Raw genomic sequence first — 23704 nt, forward strand, 5'->3', positions numbered from 1 at the left:
TGTTGGCTGTAGGTGTTCATCATATCTACCATTTCTGGTGGATGTTGGCAGATGATAGATTATAGAATTTAAAATAAATACTGTAATTATATTCCGTGTTATTCACATAATGCAACTGAAAATTGCATTCTTCATGGTACGTTCTGCCTGACAGTGTGTAAAATATGTTTGCAGTTTTCTATAGAAACACTTCTTTGCACATTCCTTGATTGACTAAAGAAAAGTCATATGCTTTCACATATAGTTTTGATGTGGTTTGAAATAACGTAATAGCGAGGCAGCTTCCTGTTATAATCGCGATATGTGAGAACACTGGATTTCCTGCAATTTCCCTTTCCTCTCTTTATACTTAGGTAGCCTTGTGACATAGGTAGCACCATGAAAGGTGACATGTATTGTTAGTATGTAATATAGACTGTTACATGATAGCAAATGTCAGATTCTTTTTGCCTTTCTTGTATCCTAATCTGAGAGTGGAAGCTAAATCTATCAGCTCGTAATCTAGGAGGCGGAGGCTAGCACTGTGGGTAAGGGACAGACTCTAGCATTGTAAACCTCATTGGGTGACAAGATGATTCCCAGCTGTTCCCATCTCTTCTCATCTTTCCCACGCTTGCATTCCTACATATAGCGGTGGTTCTAAAAGAACACTAAAGCTTCTATGCGCCGCCTCTTAAATATGTACATCCGCATCTTCCTCTTGTCTAATCCCAAAGGAAAATGCAAAACTTAATAGTGAAAAATGCAAATTCAAGTGTTAAACAAGGTAAATAAATCACAAGGGTGGGCTTTACAATCATGGAGATTTTCCTGCTGATCTTGTGTAAGTTATAAATACTTGTTTGCCTATACAACACTGAATAATGCAACTAGATGCTGAAATCCTACATAGAGCTGCATTTTATTTTACAGTTTATGTAATCCTTTTCTGTATCCTTAAAGGGAACCTGTCACCAGAATTTTCGCAAATAAACTGAAAGAATCCCCTTCTGCAGCTCCTGAGCTGCATTCTATAAAGGTTCATCTTGCTACTGGCCCCCCTTTCAGACCTAAATAAACACTTTATAAAATCTTACCTTTTGGTATGCTAATGATGTTTTCTGGCCACGAGGGCAGGCTGTTTTTCATCCGTTATTCCCCCTCCTGCCGCTGTTCGCCGTCCCCCATTGTTCATTTACATACATAAGGCCGCCGCCCTCATGTAACGCAGTGCTCCTGAGTTCTCGCCCATGCCCAGTGGCACTATCGTGGGACTGAGCATTGTGCAAATTGCGAGCTCTGGTGAGGTTATTGCGCTGGCGCGAGATTATGGGCAGCTCTGGAATGTCATCACCAGCGTCATCAAAGTACCCGCACATAATCTCGTGCCTGCGGTAGTAAATAATGTGGATGATAAGGCCAGCGCTAGCGCATAACGGTGGAGGCAGAGGGAAAAGCGTGGGCACGAGATTATGGGCGGGTACTTGGATGACGCTGGTGATGACATTCCAGCGCCGTCCTTAATCTTGTGTCTGCACTTTTCCCTCTGCCTCCACCGTTATGCGCTGGCCATATCATCCACGTTACCTATTACCGTGGGCATGAGATTATGGGCAGGTACTTGGATGACGCTGGTGATGACATTCCAGTGTGAAGCCCCGCAGGTGTCGGTGCATTACCTTCAGGGACTCCACGTGGCGGGATGGTCTGGTCACAGGTAGGGAACCTTCTTTTAGGATTGTCGTGACGCCACTCTCGGTATTGCGGTCAGGGTGACCGCCACTACAGATTAAGGGATGCCTGGGGCTGGTGGTGGGTGCAGTTAGTTGTAGTGGCCTCCCGAGAGTGAGGCAAGCCCCAGGACCCTGTGTAGGTGTGTGGAACCACAAGGCGCAGAATGACTCAGGCACAGTCCAAACAGTCTTTCAAGGATTTTACTCACTGATGGTGGCAGGGTGAGTAACCCGGGCGTAGCTGGGATGAACCAGGCTGGAACCAGGCGTCCTTCAGGCTGACTTGTGAGGGTGGCAATTGACTCGCTTTCTCTAGCCCTTCTGTTGTTTGTGATGACCCCGACTTGCAGTCCCTATGGGGGTCACCCAGGGAAGTTGCTGCTCCCCTCGTTTCGACCCGTTTGCTTGTAGCCTGGACCAGGTCACTCCGGCTGCTTGCCTCCTGTGAACTATGGGCCCTCTCTTCGCTACGTGGTTGCGGACTCTGTGGTGGTATGGTGTGGGCTTTAAGGGCCCCACACCGGCAGGTTTGGCAGAAGAAAGCTGGATCTATCTCTGCACTGAGACCTGTTACACTTGCAGGCCTGGTACGTCCCTGGCAGTCCCCTTACTTTGCCACCCCTTTGCTCTCTCTAGCCTTGGGTGAATTTCAGGCGGCACTACCAGGTGACCGATCTCCCCCGTCAGTAGTCACTGCGCGTACGCTGTCAGCTTGTGTCAGACTCCAGGGTCTGCTGCATACATCTGCTCTCCCTGAGCTCCACTCACTAACTGGCTCACTGCTCCTCCTCTCCTGTTCTTGCCTACACAACCTAGCAACCAGGCTCTCTACCACACCCCTTGAGTGGACATGGAGGCCACGCCCCCTCCTGGATGCTCTCAGGAGTCCTCCCAAAGGTACATGTGTGAAACCTGATTACTATGCGCCTGTGTAGTCACACCTCGGTCAGCCTTCTGGATTACCTCTATAGCACTGCCCCCAGGCTGGGGGCAGTACTCAGTGGTGCCTGACCAGGTCAGGGGCGCCACACCAGCGCCGCCCATAATCTTGTGCCTGCGCAATAACCTCACCAGCGCTCGCAATTTGCACAATGCTTAGTCCCGCGATAGTGCCACTGGGCATGCTCAAGAACTCAGGAGCACTGCGTTACATGAGGGCGGCGGCCTCATGTATGTAAATGAACAATGGGGAACGGCGAACAGCGGCAGGAGGGGGAATAACGGACGAAAAACAGCCCACCCCCATGGCCAGAAAACATCATTAGCATACCAAAAGGTAAGATTTTATAAAGTGTTTATTTAGGTCTGAAAGGGGGGCCAGTAGCAAGAGGAACCTTTCTAGAACGCAGCCCAGGAGCTGCAGAAGAGGATTCTTTTCATTTATTTGCGAAAATTCTGGTGACAGGTTCCATTTAAAGGGTTGTCACATCTGAGACATTTACAACATATTAATTGAGAGTGCCCCATAGATCTATTGGACATTTAAGTAATACTTTATCACTATGCCATGAATGTCTCAGATGGAAACACCCCTGTAAATTAAAGAGTAACCATTGTTTAAATTTTAATTTCAGAAATTAATAGTTCACGTGAAAATAAACAAATTTTGTATACATCTTATCAGAGAAATCTGCTGGTTTCTCCACCAGGAATGAGGAGGAGGAGGGAGGAGCTAGTGGCAAAGCTCCTCCCACATCCAGTCTACATAGAACTTTGTGAGCACCAACTGTCATCTTGTATCTCAGTAATGGGAAAATTTGTCTTCACTTAATGCAGATTTTACCTGTTAACTGAGAATTTTTGAGTATAAATGATCAGTCCACCATAAGAAAGAAGTTGATTTCTCTGATACAATATATTAGAAAGTTTCTTATTTTAATGTGTACTATTGATGTTTTTAAATTAAAATGAAAATTATGGTTGCATTTTAATTAAGAGATACAATTTGCCATGTACTGTACGTGGAAACCTGACTATATAACTATGAGAGTTTGTTGGACATCTCAGTCCACATCCTGGGGCATTAAAATGGATGTTTACTAGTGATGAGCGAGTACTAAAAAGCTCGGGTGCTCGAGGCTCGGGCCGAGCATCCCAAGATACTCGTGTACTCGGCCCGAGCACCGAGCCCAATGTTATCCTATGGGAGACCCGAGTATTTTTATGAAATGACCCCCGGCAGCATGTAGAAACCCTAAAAATGTCACAAAAGTCTCAGAAGAGTGCTCAAATGACATGGCAACAGCATGAGGAAGACCCCTTGAAGCATTTATCACTCAAAAGTCACAGCTGTGAACAATTTTGTCCGAGTTTTACGCCATTTTTACGGACTCACCAGAAAACCTTCCAAAATGACACCAAAATGAATTTTCATGGTGGAAATGTTAAGGGCACATACCCAATAGTGAGATAGAGCTTGTGTATGTTACTTTTTGAGATTAATACATGAAAGATTTTACGTAAAACATTGTGTGGCACTCCGATGTCCAAAACGCACGTTTTGTGCTTTTTACTAGCGATGTCGGTCATTTTTTTTTTCATTCTATCTCCCGTCGGTCGGTCTCGCTCTGTCGGTCTCTCTCTGTCTTGTCTGTCCCCCTCTCACAGTCTGTCGGTCATTCTCCCCCCTCTCTCTTACTTACCGTTCCCCGATCACTGCCGCGGCGCTGCACAGCTGTTCACTAAACTCCGGCGGCTTTTCCTCTTTTTAAAAAGCCGGCCGCTCATTAAACAATCTCGTATTCCCTGCTTTCCTGCTTTTCGGTGCCTATGATTGGTTGCAGTGAGACAAGCCCCCACGCTGAGTGACAGGTGTCTCACTGCACCCAAACACAGCAGCCGGTGTGTGTGTGTATACTGTGCAGTGAAATAAATAATTAAACAATTAAAAAAAACGGCGTGCGGTCCCCCCAATTTTAATACCAGCCAGATAAAGCCATACGGCTGAAGGCTGGTATTCTCAGGATGGGGAGCCCCCCAGCCTAACAATATCAGTCAGCAGCCGCCCAGAATTGCCGCATACATTATATGCGACAGTTCTGGGACTGTACCCGGCTCTTCCCGATTTACCCTAGTGCGTTGGCAAATCGGGGTAATAAGGAGTTAATGGCAGCCCATAGCTGCCACTAAATCCTAGATTAATCATGTCAGGCGTCTCCCCGAGATTCCTTCCATGATTAATCTGTAAATTACAGTTAAAAAACACACACACCCGAAAAATCCTTTATTAGAAATAAAAAACACTAACAAAGTCCCTCATCACCAATTTATTAACCCCGACAAACCCTCCATGTCCGGCGTAATCCACGGACCTCCAGTGTCGCGTCCAGCTGTGCTGCATGAAGGTGACAGGAGCTGCAGAATACACCGCCGCTCCGGTCAGCTTCACACAGCAACTGAGGTGAGTATAGCGATCAGCTGAGCTGTCACTGAGGTTACCTGGATCCAGCGGTGGATGCAGCGGTGGCCGCGGGTAACCTCAGTGACAGCTCAGCTGATCGCGCTACTCACCGCCGCTCTGGTCAGCTCCATGCAGCAACTGAGGTGAGTATAGCGATCAGCTGCTGTCACTGAGGTTAATCGCGGCACCGCTGGATCCAGCGGTGGCCGTGAGTTACCTGACTGACAGCAGCTGATCGCGCTACTCACCTCAGTTGCTGTGTGAAGCTGACAGAAGTGGCGGTGTATTCTGCAGCTCCTGTCACCTGACTGTAGCAGAGCTGGACGCGACGCTGGAGGACTGTGGAGTACACCGGACATGGAGGGTTTGTCGGGGTTAATAAATTGGTGATGAGGGACTTTGTTATTGTTTTTTATTTCTAATAAAGGATTTTTTCGGGTGTGTGTGTTTTTTAACTGTAATTTACAGATTAATCATGGAAGGTGTCTCAGACGCCTGACATGATTAATCTAGGATTTAGTGGCAGCTATGGGCTGCCAATAACTCCTTATTACCCCGATTTGCCAACGCACTAGGGCAAATCGGGAAGAGCCGGGTACAGTCCCAGAACTGTCGCATATAATGAATGCGGCAATTCTAGGCGGCTGCTGACTGATATTGTTAGGCTGGGGGACTCCCCATAACGTGGAGCTCCCCATCCTGAGAATACCAGCCTTCAGCTGTATGGCTTTATCTGGCTGGTATTAAAATTGGGGGGAACCGCACGCCGGTGTTTTTAATTATTTATTTATTTATTTTACTGCACAGTATAGACACGCCCACCGGCTGCTGTGATTGGGTGCAGTGAGACACCTGTCACTCAGCGTGGGGGCGTGTCTCACTGCAACCAATCATAGGCGCCTGTGGGCGTGGAAATCAGGGAGTATGAGATGGCTGTGTGCAGAGCACAGCGCGCCCGCCGGTATAAAGGCTCAGTCACGCTGTGCGGGCCGGCCAATCACTGCAATTCCACAACTAACAGGGCTGTGGCATTGCAGTGGTCTGCCAGCCAATCCCTGCATGAGGGCTGGCTCTCAAAAGAGCGCCAACATGCAAAGATGAAGACCACGAGTACAGCACGAGTATCGCGAAATTACTCGGTACCCGCCGAGTAGCCCGAGTACAGTGATACTCGTGCGAGTACCGAGTAGTAACAAGCATACTCGATTATCACTAATGTTTACCACTGTTTTCACATGTCTCTAGGAATTTGTGTCTATTCAGTCAATAGTATTTGTTAGGTCAGAGGTTGGTCAAGAAGCTGTTATGGTTGAACCTCGCTCAAGGGAGCCCTCTGGCAAGTCTGGGACCAGAAGGTCATATTGCCTTATTATGTGCAGGTTTGGAGCTTGTGTTTAAATTTAACTGCTTTCTTTTGATGCTGTAGGGGTTAAGGACTCTTTCCTGTCTGGCCATCTCTTGTAGCCTGGATCTCAGGTGCAGCTCTTTGTAATCATTCCTCTTTGCTATAAAAGGTCAAATGTCTCATCATCTGATGCCAGTTATAGAATATTCATTTCTAAGCTGTCCACTTTGGAAAAGCGAGTCTCTGGAAGAAACTGAGGTTCAATGACAATCTTAGCCATGGTGTTTAGCTGCATGGATTGTTTTCCATATGGTGTCTATTTTTCCACCCACTGGCCGGCCTCCCTTCCCTTGTGTTGTATAATTGTTGTGGTGAGACTAGTGCTTTTGGTAGGCTTCTCTCTAGCCAGGGTGAGTTCAGGACAAGCTAGGGCCTAGGCATGTGATCGGCGACTAGCTGATGAGAAGGGATGTTAGAGAGTGCAGGAAACAACCTGTTCCTCTCTGCCTAGTGCCAGGGCTCACCATTGTTTTGTGTTCCTGGTGTATCCCATGTGTTGCTGTACTCGTCAGGGGTTCCAAGATTTTGTACCTGGTGGAGGTCCGGTAATCACTTCATGACAGAAGCTCTACACTGTGTGCAGAATTATTAGGCAAATGAGTATTTTGAACACAAGATAATTTTTATACACGTTGTCCTACTCCAACCTATATAGGCTTGAGAGCCAACTACCAATTAAGTAAATCAGGTAATGTGCATCTCTGTAATGAGGAGGGGTGTGGTGTAATGACATCAACACCCTATATAAGGTGTGCTTAATTATTAGGCAGCTTCCTTTCCTCTAGCAAAATGAGTCAGAAAAGAGATTTGACGAGCTCTGAAAAGTCCAAAATTGTGAGATGTCTTGCTGAGGGATGCAGCAGTCTTGAAATTGCCAAACTTTTGAAGTGTGATTACCGAACAATCAAGCGTTTCATGGCAAATAGCCTATAGGGTCACAAGAAGCATGTTGGGCAAAAAAGGCGCAAAATAATTGCCCATGAATTAAGGAAAATCAAGTGTGAAGCTGCCAAGATGCCATTTGCCACCAGTTTCGCCCTATTTCAGAGCTGCAACGTTACTGGAGTATCAAAAAGCACATGGTGTGACATACTCAGGGACATGGCCAAGGTAAGGAAGGCTGAAAAATGACCACCTTTGAACAAGAAACATATGATCTGAACCCCATAGAGAACCTGTTGTCTCTCATAAAATGTGAGATATACAGGGAGGGAAAACAGTACACCTCCGGAACAGTATCTGGGAGGCTGTAGTGTCTGCTGCACACAATGTTGATCATAAACAGATCAAGCAACTGACAGAATCTATGGATGGTAGGCTGTTGAGTGTCATCATAAAAAAAGGTGGCTATATTGGTCACTATTTTTTTGGGGTTTTGTTTTTGCATGTCGGGCTTTACACGCTACGATATATCTAACAAGATGTCGGCGGGGTCACGTCATAAGTACATACATCCAGCATCATTAGTGATATCGTAGCGTGTGACAGCTATGAACGAGCAGAAATACTCACCTTCTCGTTCATCGTTGACACGTCGCTCATTTTCTAAAAATCGAACGTCCGGTTGTTCAATGTTCCCAAGGCAGCATACATCGCTCCGTGTGACATCCCGGGAATGATGAACTGCAGCTTACCTGCGTCCCGCCGGCCGGTGTGTGACGTCGCTATGATGCCTAACGTCCCTCCCCCTTCAGGAAGTGGATGTTCGCCGCCCACAGAGAGGTCGTTTCGAAGGTAAGTACGTGTGACGGGGGCTTACAGCATTGTGCGACACGGGCAGGAAATTGCCCGTGCCGCACAAACGATAGGGGCGGGTGCGATCGCAAATGCGATCGCACGATTAATTGTAACGTGTAAAGCAGGCTTAAGTTTTGTGCAGTTATATTGGTTTACCTGGTGAAAATAAACAAGTGAAATGGGAATATATTTGTTTTTTATTAAGTTGCCTAATAATTCTGCACAGTAATAGTTACCTGCACAAACAGATATTCTTCCAAATCTAAAAAAAAACCAAAACACTCCAACTTCCAAAAATATTAAGCTTTGATATTTATGAGTCTTTTGGGTTGATTGAGAACATAGTTGTTGATCAATAATAAAAAAACCCCTCTAAAATACAACTTGCCTAATAATTCTGCACATGGTGTAGTTTGCAATTGGAGTTCCCAGTCATCTCAATAGAGTGTAATTAGAACAAAGGCCTCAACACCATAAAACTCTTCAATCCTACATTTATAAACCTCTCATTGTGCCCCAGTATACAGTATGGAACATGTAAGGACCTTTCACAAAATGTTGGAAAAATGTTATAGAATATTAGCTTTCACTGGAAATAGGGATCTAATTCAAGCAAGAAAATATAGTCAAATACTACAGTATAAGCCGACCAAATTTGAAAGTAAGCATTATGCAGTGGCAGTATGTTTTACATCTCTTGGACAATATGTGTACCGCCCCGGGGCTCGGATCAGTGCTCGTCGGTGGGTGGCTCGAGCTCCTCCCGGACCCGGGGGTCACGTCGCTCTGAAGGGAAGCTGGCGCTGTAGGGATTTCGGTGGGGAAGGTTCATGGCCGAGGCCGTGTCGTTTAGGGATGCAGGTTCGTGATGCCACCCACAGGTTGTGGTGAATGTGGACACCAATGCTGCCGTTAACTAGGCTCCTGGGGACGGTGTTATGCAGCCTGGTGTTGACCCCTCCATGGGCAGGGGGTGATGGTCCCGGGGTCCGGTGGTTGTGAGATGCGGGCGGGATGGTGTGGTGCAGTGCGCGGCCCAAGGGCACTGTTGTACTCACTATGACAGATACACCGGAGTGTTTGGTAAACCAAAAAGGATGGTGGTCGGTGCCCGTAGCTGGCTGCGCTTTGCCCCTTACTCAGGTTGGTGGTTCCCGCCTTTCTCCTGCACCTCTGTGGTAGAATCTTGACTGCCTATGCTTCAGCAATGGTAGTCCGCTCCCCGGCTTTGTGTGTGTCGGGGAACCCGTTTGCCTGCAGGCACTGGCTCGTGGGATCTCCCTGCCTGTGCGGTGGCTTTCTATCCCCCTCGGAGGGCTGTTGCCGTCTTTCGGGTCTTGAGACGGGAAAGGACCTAAGGTCCAGACCTCAATCAGTGAATTTGACGGGGTAGCTTCTGGACCTTGTTCCGGGTCTGAGTACCCCTCCTGGTGCTCCGGTTTCCAGTTGGTTTCCCGGTTCGGTACCGGCAGGCCACTACCCTGACCCGGTCCCTTACGGTTCCACCAGCCATCTTCCCAGCTCTTGCAGGCGGCAACCACCGTCTGCCTCCTGGTCACAGGGTATCTGGGCTATGACCCAGACCCCTGACAGACGTTTACTCTTAACTCCTCTCTCTTTCACCTCCAAAACTGATCTGTTTGTGTTTTTTCCGCCTCAGGCTATCCGAACTCCTCGGTGGGCGTGGCCAACCGCCTGGCTCTGACCCCGGGTGTGAACGTCAAGACCTGAGAGGGGTGACTCAGAATTTTTAGGTTGGCTGGTCACACCTTTTTAGGGGCTGGTGTTTGTGCAGGGGGTCTACCTGTGACTACCTGGCTAGTCCAGGGCGTCACATATGCATGTATTACATATACTCCGGGGTTTATGTACAGTATACTTCTGTTCCTTTTGTACTCACGCTCTTCTGCAGCAGTTCAGTGAGGGATAGCACCAAGTGTTGAGTTCTGCCTCTTACATGGCTGATCTGGATGAATTCATGAGGCTAGCTACAAGGGAAGAGACAGCACACACCCATATAATTGCTCAAAAATAGATTGGCCATTATCAATAATCAGTCAACTATTACTATAATCACAAGGTGGGCTCATGGCAAACCCCATGTATGACCCTAGTCAAAATAACAGGTCTTTTCTTTACTCATATATGCATATATATTGAATCCAATGTTTTTTATACTGTAGAGAAGTGCCAATCAGCATTTTTTTTTTCTCATGCGGATTCGTCATGAGAAAAAACTCATTGCATGCTGCAATTGGCAGTGTATCTTGGATCATGTGCACTCGGACAAGTCTCTGGGTGTGTGTGAACATTGGACTGCACTCACATGTCCGATATATGCCAAGATAGGCAATGGTGAAGATGGAGAAATTAATTTATCCATCTTCTATACATCTATGATCCGATTCTTGCGTATGAGAGAATCGGATCACAGTAATATGACACTTGGCTCTTAGGGCGGCTTTGCACACTACGACATTGCAGGTGCGATGTTGGTGGGGTAAAATCGAAAGTGACGCACATCCGGCGTCACTTGCGATGTCGTAGTGTGTAAATCCTAGATGATACGATGAACGAGCGCAAAAGCGTCGTTATCGTATCATCGGTGCAGGCTCCAACATTTCCATAATGCCGGTGCCGCGACAGGTACGATGTAGTTCCTCGTTCCTGCGGCAGCACACCTCGCTGTGTGTGAAGCCGCAGGAACGAGGAACATCTCCTTACCTGCCGCCGGCAGCTATACGGAGGAAGGAGATGGGCGGGATGTTTACATCCTGCTCACCTCCGCCCCTCCGCCGCTATTGGCCGCCTGCCATGTGACGTCACTATGACGCCGCACGACCCGCCCCCTTAGGAAGGAGGCAGGTTGCCGGCCAGAGCGACGGTCGCAGGGCAGGTGAGTGCATGTGAAGCTGGCGTAGCGATAATTTTCGCTACGCCAGCTATCACAAGATATCGTACCTGCGACGGGGGCGGGGACTATCGCATGCGACATCGCAGCATCGGCTTGCGATGTCGCAACGTGCAAAGCCCGCCTTAGTGGCTGCAGAGTTGGACCCGAGAGTCATTAACATATGACATCCAATTCTCTCGCTATAAGCTAATGTGACCACAGCCTAATAGACGGACTTGGCTAGAAGGTCCTAGATCTCACTATGCACAGATTACTCCGTGTACATGTCTCATTTTTGCATGTGGGCAATATTGTATATGGAGATTTTTCTTGTCCACATATAAGACAATGCATATTTTGTTTTGCTTTGAGGGTTTTTTTCATAGAATCAATATAGCATAGTTAAATTTAAAATGATTATCATATACACTGCTCAACATTTAAAATTGTAAATTGGATTGACAGAAAAGTCGTGAAGTTATGGAAATCACAGGATCAAAATATATGTCAATATTGTACAAATGATAAAAAAAATGGAATTAAAAATGTTTAAACATTTTGATTTATTCACTATCAATTATGAGTGCCACATGCAGAAATTTACTGGCTGCTCTCTGCACTTACCAACCAATTATGTCCCAGATGTGTTTGATGCAAGACAAGTCTAAAGACACTGCAGGCCATGATAGTACATTTGGGCCACCCAGGCCGCTCACCGTAACACCAACAACATGTGGCCTGGCATTGTCTTGTTGAAACATGGCTCCTGGAACACTTGAATGTCCTCCTGAAGGCCTCTTTGTGGTGTGGCCCAAGTGGTATTAGGAACAACTGACTGTAATTGCATCCAAGACAAAAGTAGGACTCATTGTTGAAGAGAACAGACCTTCTAGGCTCTACTGTTGTCTTGCTTTGCACCGTGATAACCTTTTAACTGGTGGTGTCAGTTCAGTGGATCAGCTGTAGATGGATGTATGCCTCACAATCTTATGTTGTGCAAATGCCTTTTGATGGTTTATGGAGACACTGTTTGATGCCTTAGGCTTTGTATGTGACATCTAATTTCACTTGCAGTACAGAATGGATCGCTATGCGTCATTCTTCAAATCTGAACAGACGATGTGGGTAACACCATGAAGAGGCCTGTCTGAGGGAATGTCATACTGGTTCTCCCAGGATTATGGTGTAGGGTGGCATAAAGTACAGTAGCTGACACCTCTAGTCTTCCATCCAGGTACACTATCAGCTCAGTATTGCATTGATTTGATGGAAGAACCATTGGTATGGCCATTTCTCCAACGTGTCCCAAGAGCTGTTTTTAAATATGGCAATGTTAAGCCCCATATAGCATGTGCTGCTATGAGCAATCTGCATGGCCTAAATGTGATACCATGGTCTGCAGCATCTCCTGACTTGTCTCCCATTAATCACAACTGGGACAACATTGGATAGCAACTATAAATGGAGCTGCAATCAGCATATCTTGATGATTTGGATGCTCTTGCATTCAGCATAGCAGAACATTCCTTATGAAACCATTAATAACCTCACTGATAGCATGCCATGATGTTTGTAACTGGTTAATTTCTCCACATGGTGTTCATGCTTGATAATGTATAAATAGTGATGTTTTGAAAATTGTTTCCATTTTTTCATCATTGGCATCTCATCAAAATGTCTATCTATCCTGTGATTTCCATAATTCCATGAATTTTCATTCATGGTGTTATGATTTCATTGATGAGGTGCGTACGTAAGACAAGGATGACTAGACTGAAACAGAAGCCTATGGTACAGAGTGGCTTTCCTTTCTGGCTGATATTAGGAGTTCCGAAAAAGGGAATCATGCGCTATGATGTTCACATATCCTTACAGAGCACTTAGTGAGGGGTTGATTTTGTGAGTTAGCCGCTTTAAAGTTGATCAATATGCATATGTGTGAACATTAATAAGGACTGACATAGATCCTTTCAAACATTAGACGGTACAAGTCTTTGCAACCTCTTAGGAATAATCTGTTATGCAATCACATTTTTCAAGACATGGAAAGCTGAATCTAATGCTATAATTTGCAGCTTCTAGGATACAATGAAAAGCCACTTACCCTTCAGATGTTCATCGGCACTGCAGATGAGCGCAACCTGAGACCTCATGCGTTCTATCAAGTCCATCGCATCACAGGAAAAATGGTAGCTACACCTAGTTATGAAGCCCTGGTGGCAAGCACCAAAGTTCTGGAAATGTCTCTACTGCCTGAGAACAACATGTGCGCCAAGTAAGTTGCATGCTACAAAGGAGCAAATTACACTTCTTCTGTGAGTAGAAAAGAGGACCTGTCGCTAGGGGCCAGACTATGCTCTTATTATATTCCCACTGCTTCTTAGTATTATATTTATTCATTTATTTTTTTTTTTTTAATCCATCAGATAGTTCCAGACTTATGGGTCTTTATATTTAGTGCTAATTTCTATGATCTTTACAAGGGGGCATTGCTTATAGGATGCTCTGGGGTGTATCTTTGGGCTTCCCTGTATTATTACCCAGTGAGCAATGCCACCTTGCTAATGACCATAAAAATTAAAAGACCCATATCTTCGGAACCATATGGTGGAGTTAAAAGGAAAAATGGAAAAAAAAAATGCATACCTAGGAGCAGCAGGAAGTCAAAAATTGGCCACCACTTTTGACCTGGTGTTATGTCCTATTTAAGACATACAGTGGGGAAAATAAATTTTTGATACACTGCTGATTTTTCATATTTTCCCACCTACAAAGAATGGAGAGGTTTGTAATTTTATAGGAGGTACATTTCAACTGTGACAGACTGAATCCAAAAAATAAATCCAGAAATTCACGTTGCAGGATTTTTAAACATTTACCGACATTGGACATACTGGGTACGTCTTGCCTCATGTCGGTATACTCACTGCCGGCTGCCGCGGGCACCTGGCAGTGAGTTCCGCACATGTTGGCTGATTTGAACAGCTGACATATGCGGCTATCAGGCACGAGTAGATCTGCTCTCCACTTGTGCCTATTAACCCCTTGCACCACTCTGTCAAAATGTGACAGCACGGTGTACATCCCAGCCGCGGTAAGCACTCACTCACCCAGCTCCATCAGAAGTCACGTCCCGTGATCATGTGGATCCGATGGTTGCCATGGTAGCACAGGGTCATGTGATGACTCCTGTAGCTATCATGATTCAGTTCCTCTTACAGATGGCAGAGGGCCGTATGTTAGAGGAGAGCAGTTTTTCTGCAGATCAGAGCAATGCTGCTCTGACCTACAGAAATAAATGAGCGATCAGACTGTTGATCGTTATAGTCCCCTAGGGGGACTAGTAAAATAAAAAAAAAATGAAAGAAGAGTTTTACAAAATTAAAAAAAAATAAAAAAACCTAAAAGTTCAAATTACCCCGCATTCGCCCCATTGAAAAGTAAAAGGTTAAAAAAATAAGAAATATACACAAATTTGGTATCACCGAGTTCAGAAATTCCCGATCTATCAAAATATAAAATCAATTAATCTGATCGGTAAATGGCGTAGCAGCAAACAAATTACAAACGTCACAATTACGTTGTTTGGTCGCTGCAAATTTTGGGCAAAATGCAATAACAGACAATCAAAACATAGGATCTGCACAAAAATAGTACCGTTAAAAATGTCAGCTCAGGATGCAAAAAATAAGTCATCACTGAGCCATAGATACCGAAAAATGAGAACACTACAGTTTACGGAAAATGGTGCAAAAAATGCAACAATTGTTTTGGACAAACGTCTGAATTTTTTTTAACCCCTTAGATAACCGTAAACCTATACATGTTTAGTGTCTACGAACTTATACTGATCTGAGGCATCACAAGGACACATCAGTTTTACCATATAGTGAATAAGGTAAAGAAAATATCCCAAAAACAATCATGCAATCACACTTTTTTTGCAATTTATCCACACTTGGCATTTATTTGCCATTTTCCAGTACACTATATGATAAAACTTTTGATTTTATCTAAAAGTACAACTTGTCCTGCAAACAATAAGCCCTTATATGGCAAGATTGACTGAAAAATAAAAAAGATATGGCTCTTGGAAGAAGGGGAGCAAAAAATAAAAATGGAAATTTGCCCGGAGGTGAAGGGTTTAAATAAATGATTTGCATTTTATTGCATGAAATAAGTGTTTGATCACCTATCAACCAGCAATAAATCTGGCTATCACAGACCTGTTATTTTTTTCTTTAAGAAGCCCTCCTACTCTGCACTCATTACCTGTATTAGTTGCACCTGTTTGAACTCAATACTTGTATAAAAGGCATTTGTTCACACACTCGATCACACTCCAACCTCTCCTCCATGGCCAAGACAAAAGAAGTGTCTAAGAACACCATGGAAAAAATTAAAGACCTGCACATGGTTGGGGTGGGCTACAGGACAATAGGCAAGCAGCTTGGTGAGAAGGCAACAACTGTTGGCACAATAATTAAAAAATGGAAAAAACGCAAGATGACTGTCAGTCTTACTCAGTCTGGAGCTACATGCATTATCTCACCTCATGGGGTAAGGATGATTTTGAGAAAGGTCAGGAATCAGCCCAGAACTACTTGGGAGGACCACGTCAAGGACCTGAAGAGACCTGGAACCACAGTCTCAAAGATTACTGTTAGTAATACACTACACTGTCATGGATTCCGTCCTGCAAATAACACAATGTCCCACTGCTCATGCTAACACATGTCCAAGCCTATTTGAAGTTTGCCAATGACTATCTTGATGATCCAGAAGAGGCATGGGAAAAGGTCATGTGGTCAGATGAAACCAAAATAGAACTCTACTCGCCGTATTTGAAGGAAGAAGAAGAAAAAGAATGAGTACAACCCCAAGAAAACCGTCCCAACTGAAGAATGGGGGTGGAAACATCATACTTTGGGGGTGCTTTTGCAAAGGTGACAAGACGACTGCACTGTATTGAAGGGAAGATGGATGGGGGTCATGCATTGTGGGATTTTGGTAAACAACCTCATTCCCTCAGTAAGAGCATTGAAGATGGATCGTGGCTGAGTCTACTAGCATGACAATTAGCAATGTAACCAGGCACTCCAAGGTGTGTACAAATTTGGATTTTATTTCAAAATTAGCAGTATCCAGTGTATAAGTGAAGATATTACGACCTAAGGATAGGTTTTCATCAGTTCACATACTGCAGAAAGAGGACTGACTGTAGTCTGAGGCATATTTTTTAAATAAAATCCAAATTGGTATTTAGCACTCAGGGATATGGGGTACTCAGTTCCGGGCAGTGTCTCTCTTGGAAATGTCACGATGGTGGCCATTACCTGGTTCCGTGCCCTGGGCCCTTTTTGTAATGGGGATATTTACAGGGGATTTGTGAATAAGTTATTTGTGACGCCACTTGCGGTGTTGAGGCTAAGTATAGGGAGCCGCCGCTGCAGTGTCTCTACTGGGGCTGATGGTATGGCAGCTAGTATGGTAGTCCCTGCGCAAGTAGGGTATTGCCCCAGCGGGTGTATGGTGCGGTGGACATCGGAAGGAGTCCAGAGAGGTATTCAGTGTAACTGGTTTACTCACTGTTCTGAAGGTGTTAGCTGGTTGCCCGAGGCCGGCTGGTTTCGCCTTCAGGTCCCCCTCGTCCCAGTGCCAGTCTGGTTCTCTGGTACCTTCTTCCCCGGCACCTGTCTGGTAAATGGGTCCCGCGTGGTATGGAACACTGGGGGTCCCCGGTTTGTGGTTTGCCACCCCTGTCCACCTGACGGTAGCATGAACCCTGTGGGGATGAAGTCTCTGGTCCTGACCCCGAGTCGCTCTTTGCTACTGAGTCTTTGTATTTTTTAGGGTCAGCAAGGTCATTGATGGTCCCCTTTGCTGTGCAGGTGTTAACAGGCCGGCTTGAAGCTCTTTCCTGTCCTAGGGTCCTGTATCCCGTCGGTGCGTAGTACCGGGAGTACTCCACCGGCAACCACCTCTCCTGGGTACCAGGTCACTGTCAACCCAATTTAGGGTGTCACTTCTCTTCCACCTTCACACTTCCACAGTCACTACTCAACTGACTTCTCTCCACAGTCTGGCCCTCCCACCTGGTCAACTAGTGGACTGGAGTGGCTCCACCTCTAGTCGGCCATCCATGGTCCCACCCTAGCTAAGCACCATTATATGGGGAATTGTTGGAGAAAACTGGGATTACCTGGGTTTTTGGTGGTACCGGCACTGGGGTTCTGGGTACCTAGGGGGGTAGGCCCCGCATCCTGGTGGGGATGCAGAACCTTGCAGCAACCTGATGGTCTCAAGGGCGCTACAGGTACACACCTTGAAGTGCCTGGATACATTGCTACTTGATTGCAAGTTTGGATCCTACCAGTGCACTCACCCAGACACTAGAAGTGCTGTGCTTTGTTTACCGTTCCAGTATTACAGTGACATGTAACACACAGCTAGGGCAACTGAGTAGTGACTCCATAAGAAGCATTTCAAGTTCTGGAGTGGCCTAGCCAGTCTCCAGACCTGAAGCCAATAGAAAATCTTTGGAGAGAGCTGAACCTCAATGTTGCCTAGCGACAACCTGAAAATTGTAGAGAAGATCTGTATGGAGGAGAGGGCCAAAATTCCTGCTGCAGTGTGTGCAAACTTGGTCATATGATACAGAAAACGTCTGATCTCTGTAATGGCAAACAAAGGTTTCTGTAACAAATATTAAGTTCTGGTTTTCTATCATATCAAATACTTATTTTATTAATAAAATGCAAATTAATTATTTGTAAATCATAAAATGAGATTTTCTGGAATTGGGGGGAAGTGTACCTACGATGAAATTACAGCTCTCTCCATTCTTTGTAGATAGAAAAACTTGCAAAATCGGCAGTGTATCAAATACTTATTTTCCCCACTGTATGTACAGCTATAGGACTTCTGAAAGAAAGTGTTTAACCTCTTTCAACATCCACTGTACATGTACAGTGCAAGTGGTGAGAGGGTGTGTAGAGTGAGTTTACAGCTGAGCCCACTCTGTTACCGGCAGATGATTGTTGCATTATTGTGATAGCTGAGGCTTTGCTGAAGATTTTTAACTAGTTCAAAACTATGGCATTATAGTATGTAGTATCATAAGCTCAAATTCCCTAAAAAAACACAAAACAAAACAAAAAAAACAACAACTAAAAATCTAATATGTACAGAATGGTTTTAATTTTTTTTTTTAGAAATCATACAAATTTGAATCAATTAAATTAATATATTACAAAAATGTATTTGGTATTGCCATATTCAAAAAAGTCCAAACTAAAAATATAAACACCAAGAACAAAAAACGCGATCAACCATCTTTGTCAATATATACATATATAATGCTTTTATTATTAAATAGGTGCAAGGTAGAGAAAAGAGGAGCATACAAAAAAGGGTGCACAACCCCGGTGGTGCCTAAACAGGGCTACCTGACGCAGGCAGTCGCTGAAACGAACGTCCGTCGGGTGGGTGCCATTTCCCGTGTATGCGGTGTGCCTGCTATCTTGGTAAGCTCCTACAATGTTGTTTGATCTTCCCTATGCACCTTACATTGTGGGGAAGCATGGACTTAGGTGTTGACTATTATTTTAACCTTGAGGGATATTGTCAGTTAAATTCAATATAACTATTTTTGAACCACCACTGTACGGAATTGTTATCTTTAATATAATATATGTACTGTGGGTATAACACAATATATATTGTTTTATATTGACTGCCAATTTCCCTCTAATAGTATTAACTGTTTAGGCAGTAGGCACCACCGGGGTTGTGCACCCCTTTTTTTGTATGCTCCTCTTTTTTCTACCTTGCACCTATTTAATAATAAAAGCATTATATATATTGACAAAGATGGTAGATCACGCTTTTTCTTCGTGGTGTGCATGTTTGGTGCGATTTGTCTGGTGTCCCTATACATCGCACACCTTTTCTTTGTTGGACTGTTAACAACATCATAAGTATCATGCTGGTGTGGTGGTTAAAAAGTATTTACATAAATAAAATATAAAACTAACAAAAAAAATGCAATGTGAAGCAATCTAAATTCTAAATCTACCCAAAATGGTATTATTAAAGGGAACCTGTCAGCAGAAATTTCGCCCAGAAGCTAAAAGATTCCCCCTCTGCAGCTCCTGGGCTGCATTCTAGAAAGGTCCCTGTTATTATTGTGCCCCATGTGAGACCAAAATAAAGACTTTATAAAGTGGTACCTTTTTGTATTCAGATAGTGTAAATGTGACACGGGGGCGGGCTTTCTGGCGTCCGTTATTCTGCCCCCTGGTCCTGTATGCCGCCCCCATCGCTCCTTTCCATAGCTGATTCACCGCCCACTGCTCCAGCCATCCCTGCGCATGCCCAGTGCCAGTCTCACGGGACTGAGCAGTGTGACCGCTGGTGACGTGTGCGCAGGCAAGTGATTATGAGCGGGGCTGTGATTGTTATCAGCAAGTACCCACCCATAATCTCGTGAGCGCGCAAACCTCTCTAGCGGTCACACTGTGCTCAGGGTAGTGCTAGACTGTATGGGCTGCTTCCAGGGATGACGTCCCTTTTGTCACGTGATAGTATTTTGAACACGCCCCTATCACGTGACAAAAGGGACGTCATCCCTGGAAGCAGCCCATACAGTCTAGCATTACCCTGAGCACAGTGTGACCGCTGGTGAGGTTTGCGCGCTCACGAGATTATGGGCGGGTACTTGCTGATAACAGTCACAGTCCCGCCCATAATCACTTGCCTGCGCACACGTCACCAGCGGTCACACTGCTCAGTCTCGTGAGACTGGCACTGGGCATGCGCGGGGATGGCTGGAGCAGTGGGCGGTGTCATGAGCTATGGAAAGGAGCGATGGGGGCGGCATACAGGACCAGGAGGCAGAATAACGGACGCCAGAGAGCCCGCCCCCGTGTCACATTTACACTATCTGAATACAAAAAGGTAGCACTTTATAAAGTCTTTATTTTGGTCTCACAGGGGGCACAATAATAACAGGGACCTTTCTAGAATGCAGCCCAGGAGCTGCAGAGGGGGAATCTTTTAGCTTTTGGGCGAAATTTCTGCTGACAGGTTCCCTTTAATAATAATAACAATAATAATAATAATAATAATAATACCCTTGGTAAAACAAGCTCTTACACAGTCCAAATTTAAAAAAAGGACACAAGCAACAAAATATTTTTTTCAAAATTATTTTTTTACTACTAAAACAATTTTGAAAAAATAACCAGAGAGTTTAGGTATTACAGTAATCATAGTAATGTGGGGAATCATTTTACCAGGTCGTTTTTCCCACAGAATGCACTGTAAAAAACAAACTGTAACTGAGAGGGGTTGATTCACAATGTCACAACACTTGGAATCTTTTTCCCATTTTCTAGTACATTTTATGGCAAAATGAATGGTGATGTCAGTCATAATTGCATCTCATGCCACAAATGACCTCATATAGTTTTAGCAACGGGAAAATAAAAATTATGCCCCTTGGAAGAAAGAGCATAAAAAATTAAAACTCAAAAATGAAAAATAGCTGCGTTGGGAATGTTAACTGATTTGTCACATTCATTTTTGTAAACTTTTATTTATTGCATTTCAGAATATGCAGTGTATACATATTTTGGTATATGGAAGTCAAATTAATACGTGGAAAACAATTATTCTACGTCAGTTGGAATACTATTACTCTTCTTTTTCTGGACACTTAGCAAAAACCTAAAAAATTAATTTCTTGTTTTTGTAAAAATGTAGGACTCATGAGTTCTTCCAATGTAACCCTTTTTTGGAGGCCTTGCTGCATTTAATAGGTTATTTAATGTTGTATATGTTCATGTTTCAGTATAGACTGCGCTGGGATCTTGAAACTCCGAAATTCTGACATCGAGCTCAGGAAGGGCGAGACAGATATTGGCCGTAAAAATACACGTGTCCGTCTGGTGTTCCGGGTGCACATTCCACAAGGAGGAGGAAAAGGCATCTCTCTACAAGTGGCCTCTATACCTATAGAGTGCTGTAAGTAAAGATTATAAATAACATGGCACGCCAAAGTCATTATCAGGGGTGTAACTATAGGGCTGCAGAGGTTCCAGTTGGACTGGGTCGCTGATGCCTGAAGTGATCTAAATGCCCCTTTTCCAACATAAAACGTCAGTAGTATAATTGGCACATGGCAAGTGGGGGTCCAGTTATACATTTTGGATAGGTCCGAGGAGTTTCACGTCTGATCACTGTGCAGTTGCTTGTTAAATCCATTATTTGCTTCATGTTTTGTACAGATGCTGAAACACTTAGGTCCCGATTCATCAAAGCTTTTATGGCAGTATTATGGCACAAAAAGCTTTGAAAATTCACATAATTTTGGTGTAACTGAAGGCATTCTCAAACCATCTTCATCCAGTTCCGACAAAGTGGGTGGAATTAGAGTGTGATGAGAGCATGGAGGCTGCCTCTCATCAAATTCATGATGAGTGGTGGCATTTGCTACAGCAAAAATCTTACTCCAGCAGGGACTTTAGTAAGACTGTAGTAAGATTTGTGGCTAGGTGTACACAAAGGGTTACGCCAATTGTCCAATAGTCCTGATTCATAAAAAGGCTTGCACGTGAATCAGGAACATCTGACTCTGCTCTACCTCCTACCCCCTTCCCGCATCAAGACCTACATGAACAAGGCTGATCTCTATATATGGGATCCTATATATTTATCAAAAATTACATTTCATAATGCTTATAGACACAAAGAGAAAAGGTGTGATGTTAATGATGGGAAACTTTGGTTGTACTGTCAAACTTTTGCATTGACTGTATACTGTACAGTCAATGCAAAAGTTTTGAGATCAACTCCAATTTTGGTCTCAAAGTTTGCTGCTTCCATGATTTAGATCAGATCTTTTAGTCAGATGTTTCTATGATTTTGGAAGTATAGATATAAGAATTTCATAAGTTTTTGCATTTTTATTGACAAAGACATGAAGTTTATACAAAGATTCAATAATTACAGTGCTGACCCTTATTTTTAAGTCTTCCACAATTTGCCCTTGCATGTGGGACATCAGTTGCTGGGCCAAATCCTGACTGATGACTACCCATTCTTCCCTGATCAGTGCTTGGAGTTTATTATATATTCTTTGTTATGATGTATGTACCTGCTGTTTTGAGGATTGAACACAGGTTTTTAATAGGATTTAGCACTCAGGAGTTTCCTGGCCATTGACCCAAAATCTAAAGCATGCCACTTAGTTATTAGTACTGTTGCCTGCTTCTCCATAATACTGGAAACAACATTATTATCTCAAAAATTCAGGAGCAACTTGGTGATAGAGTTGCTCTGGAGGATGTTTAAATACCATTTTTTATTCATTGCAGTGTTCTTAGGCAAAATTGTGAGCAAGCCCCATTGGATGAAAAGCTGCCCCACACATGAAGGTTTTCAGGATGCTTACTGGTGGCATGACAGGGCTCATGGTGGCACTCACCTTTTCTTCACTGGATAACACAGGTCTGCAAGGTTAAAATTGTTTGAAAAGTAATACAGGATTTCTATATACTTTCAATTGCTTAAAGCAGTAAAAGTATCGAAAACATTCCATCATGTACACTTTTTTCTCAAACACTGACTCCATAGGCTTTTTCTTGCACCATTGGGATATGAACCTTCCTAAACATTCTGCAGAACGTTTAGGCTCTGGACTAAAGGAAAAGAACCTGCCAGGTCCTGGTACCTGTTTTTCATAGTACGGAAGCAGCGAAAAAGAATTCCTTCCATACTTTTCTCAAGATGGTGCTCTGCAGTGATGTTCCTGGGCTGATAGAAAAGTTTAACATTGCATACAATGTGAGTGAGTGGAGACACTTTGTTGATTCATCTAAAAAAAAAAAAGTCTGAAAGCTGTGCTTCTATACAATGGCAGCAAGTATGCTTCAGTGCCTGCAGGGAATTCTGTGCACTTGAAGGTAAGCGATGAGAATTTAGACTTTATTCTCAAGAAACTTAACTACAAGGATCAAGGATGGCCAATATGGGGTGATCTGAAAGTTCTCTCTTTGCTCAATGGCCAGCAAGATGGATACAAGAAGTTCCCATGCTTTTGTGTGAATGGGACAGCCGGCCTAGGACTCAACACTGGAGCCAAAAAAGTTGGCCAAAGAGAATATCTTTGCAACCTGGACTCCAGAACATACACTGTGTGCAGAATTATTAGGAAAGTTGTATTTTAGAGGATTTTTTTTATTATTGATCAACAACTATATTCTCAATCAACCCAAAAGACTCATCAATATCAAAGCTAAATATTTTTGGAAGTTGGAGTGTGTGTTTTAGATTTGGCTATCTTAGTAGGATATCTGTTTGTGCTGGTAACTATTACTGTACAGAATTATTAGGCAACTTCATAAAAACCAAATATATTCCCATATCACTTGTTTATTTTTACCAGGTAAACCAATATAACTGCACAAAATTTAGAAATAAACATTTATGACATGCAAAAACAAAACCCCAAAAAATTAGTGACCAATATAGCCACCATTCTTTATGATGATACT

At 44.0% G+C, this 23704-nt stretch overlaps 1 protein-coding gene across 1 annotated transcript in view; it reads left to right on the plus strand.

Annotated features, from left to right (window-relative positions):
* Positions 1-23704, plus strand: part of NFATC4 (nuclear factor of activated T cells 4) — a 164074-nt gene that overhangs the window by 52291 nt on the left and 88079 nt on the right. Inside the window, exons 4-5 of the mRNA XM_075341305.1 lie at positions 13223-13422; positions 21001-21173. Coding sequence (XP_075197420.1) covers positions 13223-13422; positions 21001-21173 — 373 coding nt within the window. The remainder of the gene's footprint in view (positions 1-13222; positions 13423-21000; positions 21174-23704) is intronic.

This window comes from Anomaloglossus baeobatrachus, chromosome 1, assembly GCF_048569485.1.
Source record: "Anomaloglossus baeobatrachus isolate aAnoBae1 chromosome 1, aAnoBae1.hap1, whole genome shotgun sequence".
NCBI classification, from domain to species: Eukaryota; Metazoa; Chordata; class Amphibia; order Anura; family Aromobatidae; genus Anomaloglossus; species Anomaloglossus baeobatrachus.